Source organism: Pinus tabuliformis, chromosome 1_1 (assembly GCF_031772625.1).
Source record: "Pinus tabuliformis cultivar Carrire ecotype Pingquan chromosome 1_1, CPIR1, whole genome shotgun sequence".
NCBI lineage: Eukaryota > Viridiplantae > Streptophyta > Pinopsida > Pinales > Pinaceae > Pinus > Pinus tabuliformis.
In genome coordinates, this window is record NC_142297.1 from 480,995,076 (window position 1) to 481,013,550 (window position 18,475).

Below are 18,475 nucleotides of genomic sequence, written 5' to 3' on the forward strand. Positions count from 1 at the left end.
ACCCATGTTGGTAATTTGTTGAACTATATAGTCCTAGCACTGTTAGTGCGACTTTTATTAGGAAAACCCACGTTGAACCTCTTCACGCAGTTTTTCCCAAAATGGAGGAGAAGCTTCTCTTACTAGAAATCTCAAGAACGACGAGATGGTTACAGGTGAATGCGAATTGAAACGTGACCTCCCATTCCTGGTCTTTGATCCTACTTTCATGAATCTTTTCTTGATCCTACTCTCACGGATCTTTCCCTTGAGATGTGGAATGTATCCCTCCTTTCATAGATCCTCAACTCCCTCTCCTTCCCCATAAATGATATCCCTACTATCCACTAATGGAGGGCTATTGATTGGTTGCCTTCCTAGTGTTGAACTATGCCCAAACGCTGCCCTTTTTGCTAAGGAAAAAGGAGTGCTTGAAGGTTAAGGCTAGGACCTGGAAAATCACCTAAATGAGGCTTCCAACGTCAAGGCTTAAGTGGTTGTAATGCTCCCTTTACCATCTATTAATAATAAATTATGTGTTTTCTTTCAATAAATGTGTCAATTATTGCTCATTTAGTGTAATACTCCTTGATTTATTACATGGTTTATATTGGAATGAAATTTTCTATGTATACATTTGTTGTCTCCACATGATCTTCCTTGCAGGTATTCATCTATAACAGTGAAGAGGAGATTGAACTTGGAAGCGAAAGAATCAAGGACGACACCAATGGATGTTAGCATCAAAGTGAGGTAGGTCATCTATCCTACTTTGTTTTTTTTGGTATAAACTAGGAAATTTTACATATATTTGTCTTTGTTTGTTGCTAGATCCTCGTATAAGACTAGAGGAATCATTTCTATCCACGTAAGGGGCTGCCTGCACAAAAATATGGCGACTCTGTTAGGAAGCTTATAACCCTTCAAACCTCATTTTATGTTTGGTATTTTTGATTAGTTCGGCCAACGTCTTAGTTATCTGTATCTTAGGTTCATTATGGGTCAGCGTTCTGAGTAGTATGTTCTTTAAAGTGTCAAGTCTAGATCTCTATTTGAATTTATTTACATTTTCCTAAGTATTTCTCGCCCAATGTGTTTTTCTGAGAAAGAATTGCGTTGGCATCCATGATTTTACCTAGTACAGTCACGCTTGTACCTCGGTCTCACATAGTGTGCCCGCGTCGATCCAAAAAAATCGAGAATTTTTAGGGTTTTTACCAGTAAGGTCTAGTGTATCTTGATCTTTGAAGTTTCCTCATACTTTGTGTGCATAGAATTTTCCATTATTTTTGTTGATTTCTTATTGGCTGCAAAGTTTGATCCCATTGTTTGAAGTAGTGAAAGTGAATTTGGTTGGTTCTTTAGTTCTTTGGGTCAATTGAATTTACTGTTTGTTGATTAAATATGTGGAAGGAATACTAATTTTCCTTCCATATATCAATCTTCTAGCACAGGGAATTCGATCAAATCACCTCTCTTTGAACTGAACTTGGTGAAATAGTAGAAAAACAGGAGAACATAGAAAAGGAATTGGTCAACTTCTTCTTTGATATTTTGCAAGAACCTCAACCACAGTTTTGGAAGGCCATAGACTAAATCACAACAAATATCCTAGAATTAGTCACTAAGGAACAAAACAAAACTTATATCAGACTTGTCTCAGAATTAGATATTATAGAGGCTCTCAATCAGATGGCAGATGGTGAAGCCCCTAGACCTAATGGGTCCATTGTCACCTTCTTCAAACAATGTTGTCACTTCCTTCATAGTGAAATTCATGCCATTTTTGAGGAATCATGAAGCAACATAACCATCTTACTGGCCTTTAATGTCACCTTCCTATATCTGGTTCGAAATGAGGACGATGTTGCTTCTCTAGGTAAATATCACCCCATCACTCTTTGTAATGTTATTTACAAAATCCTAACTAAACTCAAAGCTAACTAGTTGAATCCCATTCTTCCTTCCCTCATATCTCCTAAGAAATATGGCTACGCGGAAGGTATACAAATCCTAGACAACATAATCCTTCCTCATGAAGCTATCCATTCCCTTAAAACCCTAAAGAAGCTTAGAATGTTGATAAATATAAAAATGTATAAGGTCTTTTACAAGCTCAACTGGGACTATATTGAAAGCACCCTTTATGCTTTCAATTTCTATACCCACTAGATTCAATTGATTATGTACTTGATCTCCACTACCTTCTTCTCCATCCTTGTGAATGGCTTCCCCATGGATGCCTTCCAACCCTCAAAAGGCATAAGGAAAGAGGTTCCTCTCTCCCCATTCCTTTTCATTCTCATGGCAGAAGGTCTTGGTAGATCCATCGAAGTATCTCTTCAGAAAGGCTCTATCAAAGGTCTCACCATTCATGGCAGCATCACCCTCTCTCACCAACAATATGATACCCTCCTAGTGAACCACTCTCTTGTTCATGATACCAAGGAAGTAAAAACCATCCTATAACTCTTCTATGAAGCCCTCGATACCTCCATCAATCTGGCCAAATCCAAAATCTTCTTCTTCAATACACTTACCATCACCTAAAGGAACATCAATTGCATGCTTGGGTTTTCATCAGCTTCTCTCCCTTCTAAATATCTGGGATCACCCCTCATTGATTCTACCATCAAGAACTCTTCCTCACAAGAACTCCTTAACAATCTTATCTACAAGTTGAGTTGTTGGACATATAGATCCTTAAACATAGCAAGTCTATTAGTCCTCCTAAAATTTGTCCTGCAAACCATGCTTATATTTTTTTATGTCTTGGAAACCCCCAAATGGGTCCTCAAAACTATAAAAAATCTCCAACGTTCATTCTTTTGGGGAGGAACATATTTAAAGAACAAATGCCCCCTCGTGAAATGGGAAATTCTCTTCCTCCCAAAAGAAAATGGAGGGCTAGGCTTACACAATCCAGAAGTGCCAATAAGGTTCTAGGTGGAAAATTCTGGCAGAAATGGATAAAATACAAGAAATAACCATGGGTCCATTTTTGGCACATAAAATATGTAAAGGAGACCCCAACGCGGGATCTCATTTTACTCTCTTCTCAACCTTCGAGATCTCTCATCTGGAATATGGTTAGCCTTAACATATCTTTGGTTCAAATGCACAACTTTTGGGAAATCCATGATGGAAAAACAACCAGATTTTCGAATGACTCCTGGTAGCAACTACCAAGATTAAGCAACATCATCTCCACTCTACTAAGTCAAGCCTCGGTCCAAAGCACAGGCTGCAACCTTGTTCATTAGTTCTAGACTAACAATGGGAGCAATAAAGCTCGCACTTGGATTCCAAAATATCTTATGCGAAAAGGAAGATTCAAAACCCAACAAAACATCCCTTCAGTAGGCTCTCCATCAAATATTCAATAGGTAGAAAGAATATATCCTCTGATGTGGCTACAACAGTGTAGGAAGCTTGTCGGTCAATGGGGCCTATCACCTCCTAACCCAAGAAGGATCCTCTGATATTTATCCCTTTTAGAATGAGCTCTAGCACATGAGAACCTAGCCCAAAGTTTAAACTTTCACTTGGCTTCTCATCAAGCATATAACTCCCACATGGGATAATTTATCCAAAAAAAGGTTTTCAAGGTCCTTCCTTGTGTTTTCTATGCAAATCTCAACAAGAGACCATAAACCACCTATTTATCTCTTGCACGTATGCTAACAACATATGGAGCAATATTGAGCACAACTTCCAAAGATATGATTGGGGGGAAGGCATCATCTCCCAAACTACCAAGAACTAGCCAAAAATCTATTTCCTTAATCCCATCCTCAACAACCTCTAGTCTATCTCTCTGAGCCTCTTAGCCTAGGAAATATGGAAAAAAAGGAATCAAAGAACCTTTAACAATAAGGAAAGACCTTCTAAGAGCACATGACAACTTTTCCACAAGTACTTTAAGGAAGCCATACCCCTCGCCAAATGGAATGTTAAAGACTTCCAAGCCCCATAATCAGAAAAAGAAATTCTTTCCTAGTGGAGCCTTAAGCTCCCAATGATCCAAGAAACTCCCCCTACAAGAAACACAAAAGACCATTCTCCTGATACCTAGAAGTTGCCACCTTCCAACCATTGCAATCTCAACTTCAATGGAGCCTTCAAAGGCAACCCTAGGGAAGCAGGCATTAGAAGGGTCATTCATGATCACATAGGGGAGATTCTTCGAATCTACAAGGGATGCATAAGCCACGATACCAATAGTTGGAGGTGCTAATTCAAGGTATAAGCATAGGATAATGCCACCACTTCTTTCCTTTAATAATTTATGGTGACATAAGAATAATCATTCTTGCAGCTCAACGAATCCTCAACGGAACGAAAATATCCACCAATGCATACAACAAATGGCATCCCTCCTTTCCCAATTAGAGGCCATAATATTCTCCTACAACAAATGAAAATCCAACTCAATATCAAACTTCTTAGCTAATAAGGGAGTAGAAGAGCGTGATCAATGCGAGGACTCACCCTTATCCTCCCCAACCATCGAAGCCTAGTCCCCTCACTCCAAGAACATTGTTGCTAAGGACCTTCTCCATTGGATCTAGGTGCTCCCATCTGCCCAACCACTTTCTCAAGCCAGGCATGAATCTTCCCTACACTTGGCAGTCTCCCTCTTCGAACCATATATCCATGCATCTGTCAACCATTGATTCTTGTACTCTATCGAGTCTCCACACACTCTAGTTTAGCACACTCCTAAAAACCACCTTGTATGCATATATGTTGCTCACCATGCCTATGTTTTGGAATGTTCCTCCTACCTATTTGGTCATTTCGCTCCACACCCAACCCTATATTAGCGCTTACTCTTCTCTCTTGGGTCCTGTTATCCTGATGCCTCCAGTGAATTTCACCGCCATCCAACATAAAACCATGATTCGAGAAAGAGGACAAGTTTGTCGTGGTGGTCATGGGTGGGGATGAGGTCGCTCGTTTTCCACTCCAACAATGGAAGACAACATGGGTATTTTTGAGAATGACATCCCTGAACACATTCGGTGTCAGCTTACAAGTCTGGAAGTTGAGGAAGGTCAAAGGGGGGGCGGGGGGGAATGAGCTTTGAGCATTCTGCAATCTCTTTGCCTGACACCTCAAGGCTCAAGAATGGGAATGCAACAATGCTTCTAGGATGATAGTTGAAGATAACACCCATACCAACGACATATATTCCTCCTTTCATCGTCTCTCGCTCAACCTTGGTCTTGAATTATCCCTAGAACTCCCCTCCTCTTCCTCTCCTAGTCCCTTTGCTTTAATTTTGGTCCCTCTCAACTCCTCCTCAGCCTCCATCATCTACACTAGTGTTTGGTGCAATTCTTCGGTTCATGGGTCACTTAGCACCTTATTCCAATATATGGACGTCCAACTGGTTGGTGAAAGTCTTCTTCCCCTCATCCTAATCCATTTGGTGGTTTCATTGTGGAAGAAACACTAGAAGAAGGCCCTTCTAGTTTCAACACCGATGGTGATGTTGTTCCAATGAATGGAGAATGTGCACATAAGAAGTCAGTCCATGCTTCCTCCAACCCACAAGGCGCTAGCTCAACATGAACAGGTCCACATCTCGACATGGTATGTTTTTATTTTTGTTCCTCTTAAAGTTGATATAGTGGTAGTAGCTACAAGATCTCCAACAAATGTTATGTTTAGCTCTTTTGTTTTTTTATTTTTTCCTCTTAACTGTAATAATGGCACCAAATTTTCTCTTCTTAGGAAGACTATCTAGTTTCCCCTCCTTACGGTAGATGGTCTCCCTTTTGCCTCTTTTTGTGGTGCCTATGGGCTGTGTCCCTCCAAGCATCTCTATTTTTACTTTATGTATTCCATTTTTCTTAATATAATGTAAATCATTTGCCAACAAAAAATAATATTACGATAATCTGAGAAGATATTTCATCTTTCTATAGAAATGAAGAAGTATAACAACTTCTATAAAATTTGCCACTGAAGTAGAGGTGTTGCAATACAAATTTATGTGTTGGGATGGATGTGCAATTGGTTGTACTCATTATACTCATCTCACATCCCCATTGTTGATGCTTGAATTCTAATATGCTATTGGCCATGTTATATCAGATTTCAAATTTCTAAGTGGCAAACAAAGATAATTTCTCATTTACTTGGGCGATCAGAATAGTGAAAGTAAGATTTATTTCTAAGGCATTAAATTGATGGGTTAGAGTTGATCTCACTAATGAATTTTCCTGTCTATGCGAACATATAAAAAAAATGACAAATTAGGTAAAATTCAATTATTTTTAGTCCAATGCTTTAGTTAGCCAACTATGTTTTGTTTTTCTTTGTGTATTTCTAATCAGACATTAATTCTTCCTCATAGAGATCAAATTAACTCCATAATGTTTCTCCCTTAAACTATTATTTTTTGGGCTAGAATTATAGCCATGTCCACTTTTTGAAGGAAAATGATTTCTATCTTTGTCACTTGATAAGTGAGAGAAGAAGTAAATAGTAATTAATTCTTCCTCTTAGAGACCAAATTACCTCCATCGTGTTTCTCCCTTAAATTATTTTTTGGGCTAGAATTATAGCCATGTCCACTTTTTGAAGAAATATTATTTCTACCTTTGTCACTTGACAAGTGAGAGAAACCGTAAGTAGGAATCAAGGCTGTGTAATGACGTTCTCTCCACATGCAAGCTAGTTGTAACCACCTTGATTGCAACACATTAAATAAGTATAGGAAATTTAACATAGATGCAAAAAAGAAAATTAGAGTTTATTCAATATTTCATGTAGCTTTAAACAACCCTAATTACATTAACAAATTTAAGGTTGATTCAAAAAAGAAAATGAACTTTTATTCAATATTTCATGACTTTGAGAAACTGTAATTACATTCTTTCTCTTCATAGAGACATAGATAAAATTGGAATGATACCGTAAACATGACCCTGCATAAGGATGACACACACAATTTGAGAAATAGTCCAAAATTTATTAGCCCCAAGAGTTAGCTCAATTGATTGAGTTCCATGGTTAAAACGCCTTTCTAATGAGAATTCACAAGGTGGACATAACAACCACTAGTATTTGTAAACCACACATTAATTAAAAACAAAATAAAAACAAAATCCTAATTACATTAAAAAAATTGGTTTTATAACCTACATAAACATGCTACTTTAAAAATAACATCAGTCATACTAATTATTTTTGTCACATTTTGTTGGAAACAAAACTCAACAACAATAATTACATTTTTCATATAAATAAAAAATATAAAATTTATATGAAAGATTTGAAAAGACAAAAAATCCTGAATAACTATTATTTAAAATAATTTTTTTTATACTTTATAAATAAATATAATATTGTCATAACTCCCATAAAACATTACAGTAAAAACATAAATATATAACCATTATGATGTTTACAAAGTGGTACTGGCATATCTAATCATAACATTTATTAAGAGCATACCATAGAAATGAATGCAACATGACTCAGCTGTAAGGATATTCTCGGCATATCGTTTTGGTTTGTGTGTCCTGTGTTGTCACATTTAATTCCCATGCAAATGGATTTATCCTCCATGTTTATTATTGTCGGACCCATGGCAAATCGACCCTCTGGTTTCACTAAACATATCAGTTTATAGTTTTGAAGCATTGTTGTTCTCATTATCTGGTTGTAATTTAATTGCCTGCTCCGTTCCTTGGTACGTGGCGTGGGTAGGTCCGTCCGGCCACAACTATCACCTTGGGGTTCATGATGCATCGACGGTGGATATACAAAGGGGCGATCCTACGGCTGGAATGTTTTCGAAGTCATTCACCTCCCTTTGCGCTGAATCGATGATCCACTTTCCTGATGCATCCTTGGCTTCCGCTCTGGTTTTCCGCTTCTAGTCGTGAGCTTTTCTCAGTCATCGTTTCTAGAAATCAGCTGCAGAAGGAGGTCCTTTCAGAGGTTCGGGTCATGGCATTTCTCCCGACAAGCATACCCCGGTGAGTTTAGTAACAGGAGGGTTGTTGTACCATTATTTATATATTTTTCTAACAGTCGTTTGAGTCTTTCTCTCCTGAGATATAGCTACCATGAAATCTAATCATGTTTGCAGTGTATATTCTTGTAGGAAATCTCGGCTGCGAGTCCGCAGACTATAGCTGCTGCCGAATGGCGATCGTGGCTATTCTGGGCAGAGACACTCTACAAGGGTTTCTACCGGGTATGAGGGTTTTCAATCCTGTTATAAATTGGCGTTGGTATATGACTGGGTTCAGAAGATAGAGCTTCAATTTGATAACATAAGGGTTAATCCCTTTTCCTCTGTTTAGGTTAACAACTTTCTGGTGATTACCCTTAAGGGTTTAAGATTTGTGTGCTATGAATTCCATTGTTTATTTTAGAGTTTTCCACTTCGGGTTTTATTCCAGAGACTGTTATCATGTACTTATTTGTTAAGTTAAGTTTATTCTGTGGAGGGTTTTGCCCTGGTGATAAGAACTATTGAGCCACTTGGCCGACCTTCAGGGGTCACAAACCATGTGGATTTTGTGTTAAGATCATGATTCCGACTATTACTTTATTCCTAGAATTTCTTTTTGTTTATGTAATTATATTTATATCGTGTCATTTTGCAAATGATCTTTGTGATCCTGGTTGTATACAATCTTAGAATGGTTGCATACTTGTTTGAACGTTATCTTTCTGTATAGAATTCGTCTTTGTTCTCCTTGAAAACTAATTCTCGACTTGCTTGTCTATCTGGTTTGAAGTTGAATTACGTTGGGTAGACCATATGTGGGTATGGCCCAGTCTGACTTTTTAGTGAGACTGTCGCTAGGGTTATGGGGTTTGCAAGTATGGCTACAAGAAAACACTTATGGAACCTCTATAAGTCGCCTCGGCGCCCTGCGGTTCTCCGAGGTTCAACCTGTGGTCGTATTTCGCACTGCATGAGGTTCTTACCTCATTTGCATGCTAATATTCACTTGTGGAACATAATTTAGATTCCCTGTTCGTAGTTTAGTTCTATGCATGAACAATAAAAATAAAGGTTCTCGGTTTTTCTGTCAAGATGGTTCTATTTGTTTTTTTTTTTAAGAAGAATATTCGTCTCGATTTTACATCCTCTATGCATTTTTAGTTATTCACTAGCTTATTTCAAATTCATGAATGTTTCAGCTATAACCTCATTCTGTGCATTTCGGTTATTTGGCTAGGTTATTTTCGAGGTCACAAATGTTTACAATTATATATAATTTTTAGTTTTGAAATATATATTCCAACTGGTTCTGGAATAGAGGGTTTTCAATTTCCTAAGTCCCAACCAAGTATTCAATTTAATAGAAGATAAAGTACTATTATAACAGAAACATTTAAATGAGTACTTCCAATTACTTTATCTCTATTGCTTGTTTTCTCGATACTTAATGAGTAAAGAAAAGTGTTTTCTCTATTGTAGGCTTCAGATTCACCACATTACTGGTAATGTTTCTTGCACAGTAAACCCATTCTTTTCCTTTTGTTCTACGCTACAGAGTGTCTTTTCTAGGAGTTTCCACTTACCTAGAATGTCGTAGATAGGAAAACTCCCAAAGACAGGGAACAACTCTGTTCTCCCACTGCTAGTCAACCACCTGTCCTTGAGATTCGTCTTTCGGGACCAGAATCTCCCTCCTAGCTCACTTGTAGGACTACAGTCCTCAGCAAGTTGCTCGCACTCTGTGCATCGCTATCTGGTCATCACCAGACATAGCCAATCCCCCTTTCTTCCTGTCATAATAGCACAGTTTCCCCCCCCCCCACTTCCTTTTCTTTGGAAGCCTTTTCAGTTAGGGGAGGTAGTTAGGGTTGTATTTTCAGCAACTGTCTTTTCCAACTTCCCTTACCGAGAAGTTACCAGTTTAGTTGATACTTAAATCATTTTCTCATTTTCAATAATTCAAAATAGGTAATAACACTAAATACTCAGTTTGTTCTTACAGCGGTAAAATGAGATATTTACATTTTCTTGGGGAAATTACATCTCCCCCTCCTAAAATCAAACATCGTCCCGATGTTTTCCAACCATGAACAATTCTGGATAAGCTTCTCTCATGAGTTGTTCATCCTCCCAGGTGGCCTCATCTGGCCCAAAGTGCTGCCATTGCACTTTAACCTGGGTGATGGCTCGTTTCCGTAGCGTTACTTCTCTCTGATCGAGTATATTCAATGGCTCAACCAAGATTTCTCCTTCTGGCTCAACCTGAAACACACAATATTTTAAGTCAGTTTTCTTCTTTCTTAGCCACAATCTGATTGGTTTACCAGAGATACTTTCTTACCTGTATGTCCTACCAGTTGATTACATGCTTAGGGTCATAGACATATTTTTTTAATACCGATACATGGAAGACGTTGTGGACCCGTATATGACTTGGCAGAGCGAGCTGGTATGCCACCGGCCCAACTCTCGCTAAGATCTGAAAAGGTCCACAAAACCGGGGTGCCAGCTTGGCGCTCCCACTCCATTGTAACATGCTCCTCTTAGCTCAAATTCTCACATACACATGATCACCTACTTGGTATTCCTTAAAATTCCTCTTTCGGTCAGCAAAGTTCTTTTTCCTGTCTTGGGCTGCCTTTAAATTGGACCGTACCTTCTTGACCATTTCTTCCATCTCCTTAAGCATTTCGGGACCCAACATCAGCCTGTCTTCTGGTCCACCCCATCTTGAGGGTCTGCGGCATTTTCGTCCGTACAACACTTTTAAACGGGCTCATTTGCAAGGACGTATGATAGCCATTGTTGTATGCAAATTCGACTAGGTGCAAATAATATTCCCACTTGGTTGGTTGCTGCATCACATATGATCTTAACATATCTTCCACAACCTGGTTCACCTGTTCTGTTTGACCGTCGGTCTGACGATGATAAGCAGTACTGAAATTCAGATGAGTTACCAATTCCCCAAACAAGGTTCTCCAAAAACCGATGTAAATTTTACGTCTCAGTCATAAATTATTGTTTTTGGTAACCCATGCAGCCTAAAAATATTTTGCATAAAGATATGGGAAATCTGCACAACTCTGTAAGTAGATTGCACTGGTATAAAATGAGTTGATTTGCTTAGTTTGTCCACCACCACCATGATGGAATCATTGTTTCTTTTTGACTTGGGTAATCCTGTTATGAAGTCCATGGAGATGGTTTCCCACTTCCACTCCGGGATTGGTAGTGGATGTAATAACCTAGCAGCATGCTGGTGTTCCGCTTTAACTTGTTGGCATTCTAAGCAACAGGTTAAGTATTTAGCTACGTCTTTCTTCATTCCTGACCAACAATACTCCTTCCGGAGTGCAGTAATCATCTTCTGATACCCCGGGTGCCCAGCATAATGAATTCTATGAAATTCATCTAGAATCAAGATTTTAATGTTATTTTGGTTGCGCACATACAACCTCTTTTTATAATACAGCATGCCATCAACATCCATAGTATATCCTTGCTGATTTTCTTTGCTTGTTAAATTTTGAGCTTGCTGTCCTATTTGTTGATATCTTGCATCCTGTTTTGCTGCTTTTTCAATCATTTCATCAAAGGTACTTCGCCCCTCGCTGCAAGAAATCTCATAGAGACATTGTATTTTCCAACTTAAAGCGTCCGCTACACAGTTCTCCTTTCCTTTCAGATGCTTAATCTCAAAGTCAAAACCACTTAGAAAATCCACCCACTGTGCTTGTCTAGCATTTAAAGTGGGCTGACTAAAATAATTAGTCAAACTGTGATGATCTATTAATAATAGAAATTTTTTACCCATTAAATAGTGACGACACATCTTTAAGGCGTGAATAACAGCTGCCAACTCCAAATCATAAGTTGAATATTTCTGCTCATGTTATTTTAATTTCCTAGACTCATAGGCGATTACCTTTCCTTCTTGCATCAGTACTCCTCCTACCCCTTCCTTACTCGCATCCATACACACCACATAGTCCTTACCCGGATCAACTATACTTAATATAGGTGCTGTGGTGAGCAGATGTTTGAGTTGTTCAAAACTTTTTTGACATTCTGTGGTCCATTTAAAAGTTCTTCCTTTTTTCTGTAGGGAAGTGATAGGGTAAGCCACTCTCGAGAATCCTTCTATGAACCGCCTGTAATAACCAGCTAGCCCCATGAAAGATCTTATGTCTGCCACTTCCTTTGGCACGGGCCATTCCATTATGGTCCTTATCTTTTCGGGATCCACAACAATCCCGTCTTTAGTGATTATGTGTCCCAAGTACTGTATTTTCTCCTTAAAAAAGTCACACTTGCTATATTTGGCATATAATTAGTGTTCTCAGAGAGTTTGCAATACCAATCTGAGGTGCTCCTTGTGTTCCTCCATATTCCGGTAATATATCAGTATATCGTCAATAAAAATTAACACAAACTTGTCTAAATACTGATGAAATATGATGTTCATTAAGCACATCAAGGTTGAGGGGGTGTTGGTTAACCCAAAGGGTAACACCACAAACTCATAGTGTCCATATTGTGTTCTAAAAGCAGTCTTGGTTATGTCCTCCTCTTTAATTCTGATTTGGCGATACCCTGACCGTAAGTCAATCTTTGAAAATATTGTTGCCCCTTTCACCTGATCAAAAAGTTCATCAATACAGGGTAATGGGTATTTATTCTTAATTGTCAACTTATTCAAGTAACGATAGTTCATACACATACGAAGGGTCCCGTCCTTCTTTTTAACAAACAGTATCGGAGCTCCCTAGGGTTACACACTAGGGCGAATGTAATTTTTGTCCAACAGTTCCTGTAGATGCAATTTTCAGTTCTGTTAATTCTGGTGTGCTCATTCGATAAGGAGCCCAGGATACCAAAGCTGCCCCCGGCACCAATTCGATAGTGAAGTTTATGTCCCTCTTCAGTGGCAGTCCTAGTATCTCCTCCAGAAACACATCTGCAAAATCTTGTATCACCGGGATACTTTCCAATGTGGCAGTTTTGTCTTTTGAATTGGTGTAACCCACTTGGATGGCATAAATCTGACATCCCTTTCTGATACATTTTGCCAACTGGGAAGCGGTTATTGGCCGAATCTGCATTGGCCTCTTAATACCTTGCATCTCCTGCTTCTTTTCGAGCTCATCCCTATAGTGGATAGTTTTTGTTTTACAATTTATAATGGACCAGCGTCTTTCCAGCCAGTCCATACCTTTCAACACATCATACAAACCAAGGGGAAGTACATTTAGATCTGCCATCACTGGCTGTCCTACTATTTTCAAGGGGCAACTATTGACCTTAAGTTATTTTATATGAATGTTTATATTTTAAGTTCATAAATGGATTTATCATTAAAACATAAAATTTTGAAGAAATAATGTTAAGAGAACAATTATATATATATATATATATATATATATATATATATATATATATATATATATATATTTGTGTGTGCATGTGGGGAAAAATATGGGCTTTAAAGAAAAACCATAATAATATGAAGAAAAATAAATAATATAATATTCTAATAAATTAGAAAAAATGATGATGATATTGATGGTTGATGTCCACTGAGACCAAACTTTGGTTTATCAGACCTAAAGAAATGAATTATTTTAAAGATTTTATTCCTATGCTCAAAAAGCTTGGGGAGAAACCTCCTGAGCTCACTATAATTTTGACATCGTAAAAGGCTCGGAAGGTCAGTATTGCAACAAAGATTATGAATTGAGATCTAATGTGGTTGTACCCGGGGCACTATAAGAGGAAGTGATTTTCATCCTCGATGTTCATATTCTCACAGAGATGGTAGATCCTTTCCATCCATGGTGTTTTAGGAACTGCCCAATGCCTCATTTCACTATGGAGCTCATGAGAGTTCGTTCTAATCTTGGCTCTATTAATTTTCTTCTTTGAGCTAGTTAAAACAGAGAGATACTTTTGATCTTCTAGGGTGGGGTTGATGAACTCCTTATAATATCTTAATTTTCTTTTAGCTGCTAAATCTTTCTCACACCACATTTTTTCTTTGAACTTAGAAGTAACAATATTTTTAATGTTATTAATGTTTTGAAATGCAACATTTTTGTTGTTCTCCCAATGGTTTGATTAGGCCCTGGTGTCCTTATACCAACCTCGTTTGAGCCTTAGGTGGTTTTGGCTGGAATTTAAAGTTAGGTTAGGAAGTCTATGGTCTCCTATGTTATTGAGTTTGTGCTTGTACAACAGAATCCTAGTCATAGCTAGGCTCTCGATAGGGGAAAGACCCACTTCTATAAGGAGAATATGATAGGGTGTATTGCTTTTAATTTTGAGGTTATACGTTATAAAACGCTTCTGGATTTGCTCAATATTTCTCCAGGATTCTCTAGAGATGTTGCAACTGAAAACCTCACATCCATATAAGATAACAGGAGTGACTAAAGTTTCAAAGAGGAACTTCTTTCTATCCCACATTAAAAGGTTTGTTGTTTTACAATTATTTTCAAGACCAAAATAAGCTTTCCACCCCCCATTAATCCTTTTCTCAATGCTATAATTCTAGTTGAGCTTGTGATGAATATCAATTCCTAGGTACTTGTAAGAAGATACTTCCTCCAAGTTACTATTGTCATACATAAAATTAGCGTAAGTGTCCTTCTTGGATATGATAATCATAACTTTTGTTTTGTCAGTGTTAACAGTCATACCCATGGCAGAGCAGAAATCCTTAAGAATTCTAGGTTTCTTATCAAGACCAGATGGGCACCTTGCGAGAATAACAATATCGTTAGAGAAGAAGGATGATGACTATCCCAGCTAAGATCGTGTCAGCACACCCTATTTCCTCTAAACAGCTTTCTAGCTTGTTGATGTAAATGCCAAATAGGGTAGGGGAGAAGGGGCTAAAATATATAACCATAATATTTTTATTACGTTGTTAATATATTATTATTAATGTAATAATAATAATACAAATTAATGTTATTATGAGATTATGAAATAATAATATAAAATACTATGAGATTAAAATTATTAATGATATATTGATATTAATTTAAAAATATTATGATATTGAAATTACATCATAATAGTATTATAATGATAATAATACTATATTAATGCTATTATACAAAGTTACAAATTAATATTATAATTAATTAATTTTAAGTTAATAATATGTATTAATTTTTATTTTTAATTAATCTTAATACTAGTATTCTAATATTAAACGTAGTGTTTGTTGTGAATTATGCAGGAGTGCGAGGGAAAGAGGAGGAAAAAGGGAAAGATAATCTATGGAGAAGGTAAGGGGTAAGAATATGGTAGAATTTAAGATTTTTTAAGGAGGGAAATCTAAGTGTTTGATTTTAATGTTATTTTAGATAGAGGAGGAATGACCTGTTATAGAGTTTTATGAATCAACATTTCGGATTACCAAGTGAGTCCATCATCAGGGGATGTGTCAATAGATATTCTAAAGATATTAATGATGTATCCATGAGCTATAATTTAGGGTATATATATAGGTTATGAAAAAATAATATAAGAAATTTGGTCGGCCATTATTTGATTAGTTTGTTAATATTTAGATTTTTATTTTTATTTAATTAATTATTATTTGTTTAATTAATTAATTAATTATATTATTTATTATTTATTAAATTAATTACTATATTTATTAATTTTTTTAATTATTTAATTTGTTTGTATAATTAATTAATTAATTTGTTTTATTCAATTTTTTTTAATACATCTATTTATTTGTTTCATTTTTATTAATAATTCTTAATAGGTTCCTAAATGGAATGTCTTATACAAAATTTAAACCCTTAAAGATTTGGTGAGTTAATTCGCTATAATTTTATATATAATTCTAGTGTTAATTTCCAATTGTTTTAATTTGAGTTATTAGGACTATATGCTTAATTTAAATTCATATGTTACTATAATATTATAATTAATAAATTATGATTTTAGTTTTATTCCAATATTATCAAATGATTAATTATGAAATAATCAATTATTTATTTATATGTTCATATTTGTTTTTGTTTTATTGTTTAAGGAGGATGTTATATAATGTTTTCTTGTTGTTTTGCTTTTTATTTTATTAATTTTTTTATAATTTTTAATGAGAGAGGAGGGATTAAATTATTATAAGGGATATGAATTAACTATTGATTCTTTAATGTTATTGTTTATGTTTCATTTGTTAGAGCTTTTGATAATTTCTAAAACATTTTCTTAAATAATAGTTTTTCATTGACAATAATTTAAGTGTTTTAAGGTTTATATGGTACTTGATTATGATAGATTGTCGAGTAAAAGCTTAAAAGTGTTCTTTCATTCTGATTCCATTTACCAACTTGATTTCTCATTGATGTTATATTGGTAGTGGTGGGACCTCCAACTTTTAAATAAATAATTTTAATTTATTTATTTATTTGAAAAACATATGCTCATAATCTAGCAACTATGTCTAGATCTTGTAATAGTACTAGATATCTATTAATTCTAAATGATCTATAATATTTTACTTCTAAATGATCTATGATATTTTCATAAAGTTTTCAATAATATTACCAAAATATCATAAAGTTTTCAATAATATTACCAATGCCCTCGAAAATGTTTGGTTCCAAATATTTCCGAACAAATCCCAGAATCTCATAAAAGACCTAACATTATTCATGAAATTTGGACCATTATTCACGAAATTTAAGATATGTTTGAAGCTAGTGGATGGATCTGAGTACAAAGTACATTTAAATTTAAATTGAGAACATAGGCCAAACATTGTTTTTTAAGTCCTCGTTATATCAAACGGAAGCCTGCAATGGACATAAAGTACGTCGTATACAACATCCTTGTCAACGTATATCACTGTTGCAGCTATGCTGACCCGATGGAAAAACTGCAAGTCCTCCGGATCATGACAAAGCCTCTACGTTCAGATCCAAACAATGACCAGGGCGGTTATCATCCCTCAAAAAAGAAGGCACTGCAAGATGATCAAAACAATGACCAGAGCGGTTATCATCACTGCAAGATTTTCTAATACTGCAATGTGGAATTTGATAGTGCTAAATGTGGAATTTTCTAATACTGCAATGTGGCTTTAACTATCTCCACATTGCAATGTGTTAATGTGCTACTTTAAAACACAATGTATGTGGCTTTATGATATATTTTAAAATTCTGATATATCTTAAGACAAATAAATCTTAAAACTGGTAATCGATACATATACTTTTTTTTCTGAAAACTCTATATTTGGAATCTAAAAAAGTCTACTCTATATGTATTTTTCATGTGCAAAACTAACATAGAAACATATAGTTATCAAAAGGTTTTAAGAAAAATAGAAGCTTTAATGTATTTGCAAGCCAAACCACCAAGTTGTTACAGGTTTGTTAGAATATCGGCCAAACATTGCTTTTTAGTCCTACCTGGATCAAACAGAAGGCCTGGATCCCTACATTCATTAATTATTGAAGCCTGCAATGGACATAAAGTACGTGATATACAACATCCTTGTCAGCGTACATCACTGGTGCAGCTGTGCAGACCCCAATGGAAAAACTGCAAGCAAATGTGGAAAACCCTGCAGATCACGACGAAGCCTCTACGTTCAGATCGAAAGTTTCAGCGGGGAGATTATCATATGCATCCCTTGAAAAAGGTGTTGCAAGATGGTTAGCAGGTTTAATACGTTGCTTTCCCTTTTCCTCGCAACTGCTGCTCCCATTCTCCTTCCTGGGAAGACTGTATATATCCTTTTGTGCACATGATGTATGCTTGCCTCCACATTTACAGAAGTCCTCCCATTCGAAGGAGGGTAGCATGGCGATTTAGTTTTCAGAACTTTAACACCCAAGTCTTCAGTTGACATGGATTTAGAGTTCGAAAAATCCCAGTCCGCGTGCCTGGTTTTCATATAGTGAATTCTATCTAACACACCCACAAATTCTTCGAAATCGTCTCCAGAACTCTCTAATCCGGTCCGCTGGCGTTGGCTTTTGGCCTCCACTTTATCTGTTTCACTTTCTGAAGGCCATTGTTGAGCGGAAGCACTTGGCTCCACTCGAACATTCGCTTTTGTCCATTGCTGGAGGACATGGATCCAATACAAATGCTTACTCAAACTTCAATCGCACAACTGAAAGTAACACTGATATCTACCGACAAAAATAACGAAATTTGGGAAGGTAAATAACGAAAGCTTCTCGTTGCTCAGAAACAACTCTGGAAAATTTGATAAGAAACAACGTATATATATAGAAAGAACGGATTAGGTGAGACAACAATGTAGACACAGTTTGTTCGACAGAAAATTGAGCATATCAAGACGAAAAATACCGGACCGCAGCGTATGAATTATGCATGCACGTGGCCAGAGTCACTCCCCTGTTTGTCCAATCAATATTATTAGAACACAGGATTTTTCAAACCAGGCAGAGGGAAGGACCATTTCTCTCTGAAAAAGCTTTCATTTTGCAATAACTAACGTCACGAAGATGACGCAAGCAT

At 36.4% G+C, this 18,475-nt stretch overlaps 1 protein-coding gene and 1 non-coding gene across 2 annotated transcripts; one reads left to right on the forward strand and one right to left on the reverse strand.

Annotated features, from left to right (window-relative positions):
• Positions 1-6,863: 6,863 nt before the first annotated feature.
• Positions 6,864-6,963, forward strand: LOC149213845 (U6 spliceosomal RNA). Its single transcript, XR_016251720.1, has one exon. It is a non-coding gene; the product is annotated as a U6 spliceosomal RNA (small nuclear RNA).
• Positions 6,964-12,735: 5,772 nt separating this feature from the next.
• Positions 12,736-13,218, reverse strand: LOC149213846 (uncharacterized). Its single transcript, XM_089389181.1, has one exon. The coding sequence runs from the start codon at positions 13,216-13,218 to the stop codon at positions 12,736-12,738; it is 483 nt and encodes a 160-aa protein (XP_089245307.1).
• Between the last annotated feature and the right edge of the window lie 5,257 nt (positions 13,219-18,475).

Coding starts and splice junctions, on each gene's coding strand:
- LOC149213846 (XM_089389181.1), bottom strand. CDS start 13,218: ATGGCAGATCTAAATGTACTTCCCCTTGGTTTGTATGATGTGTTGAAA.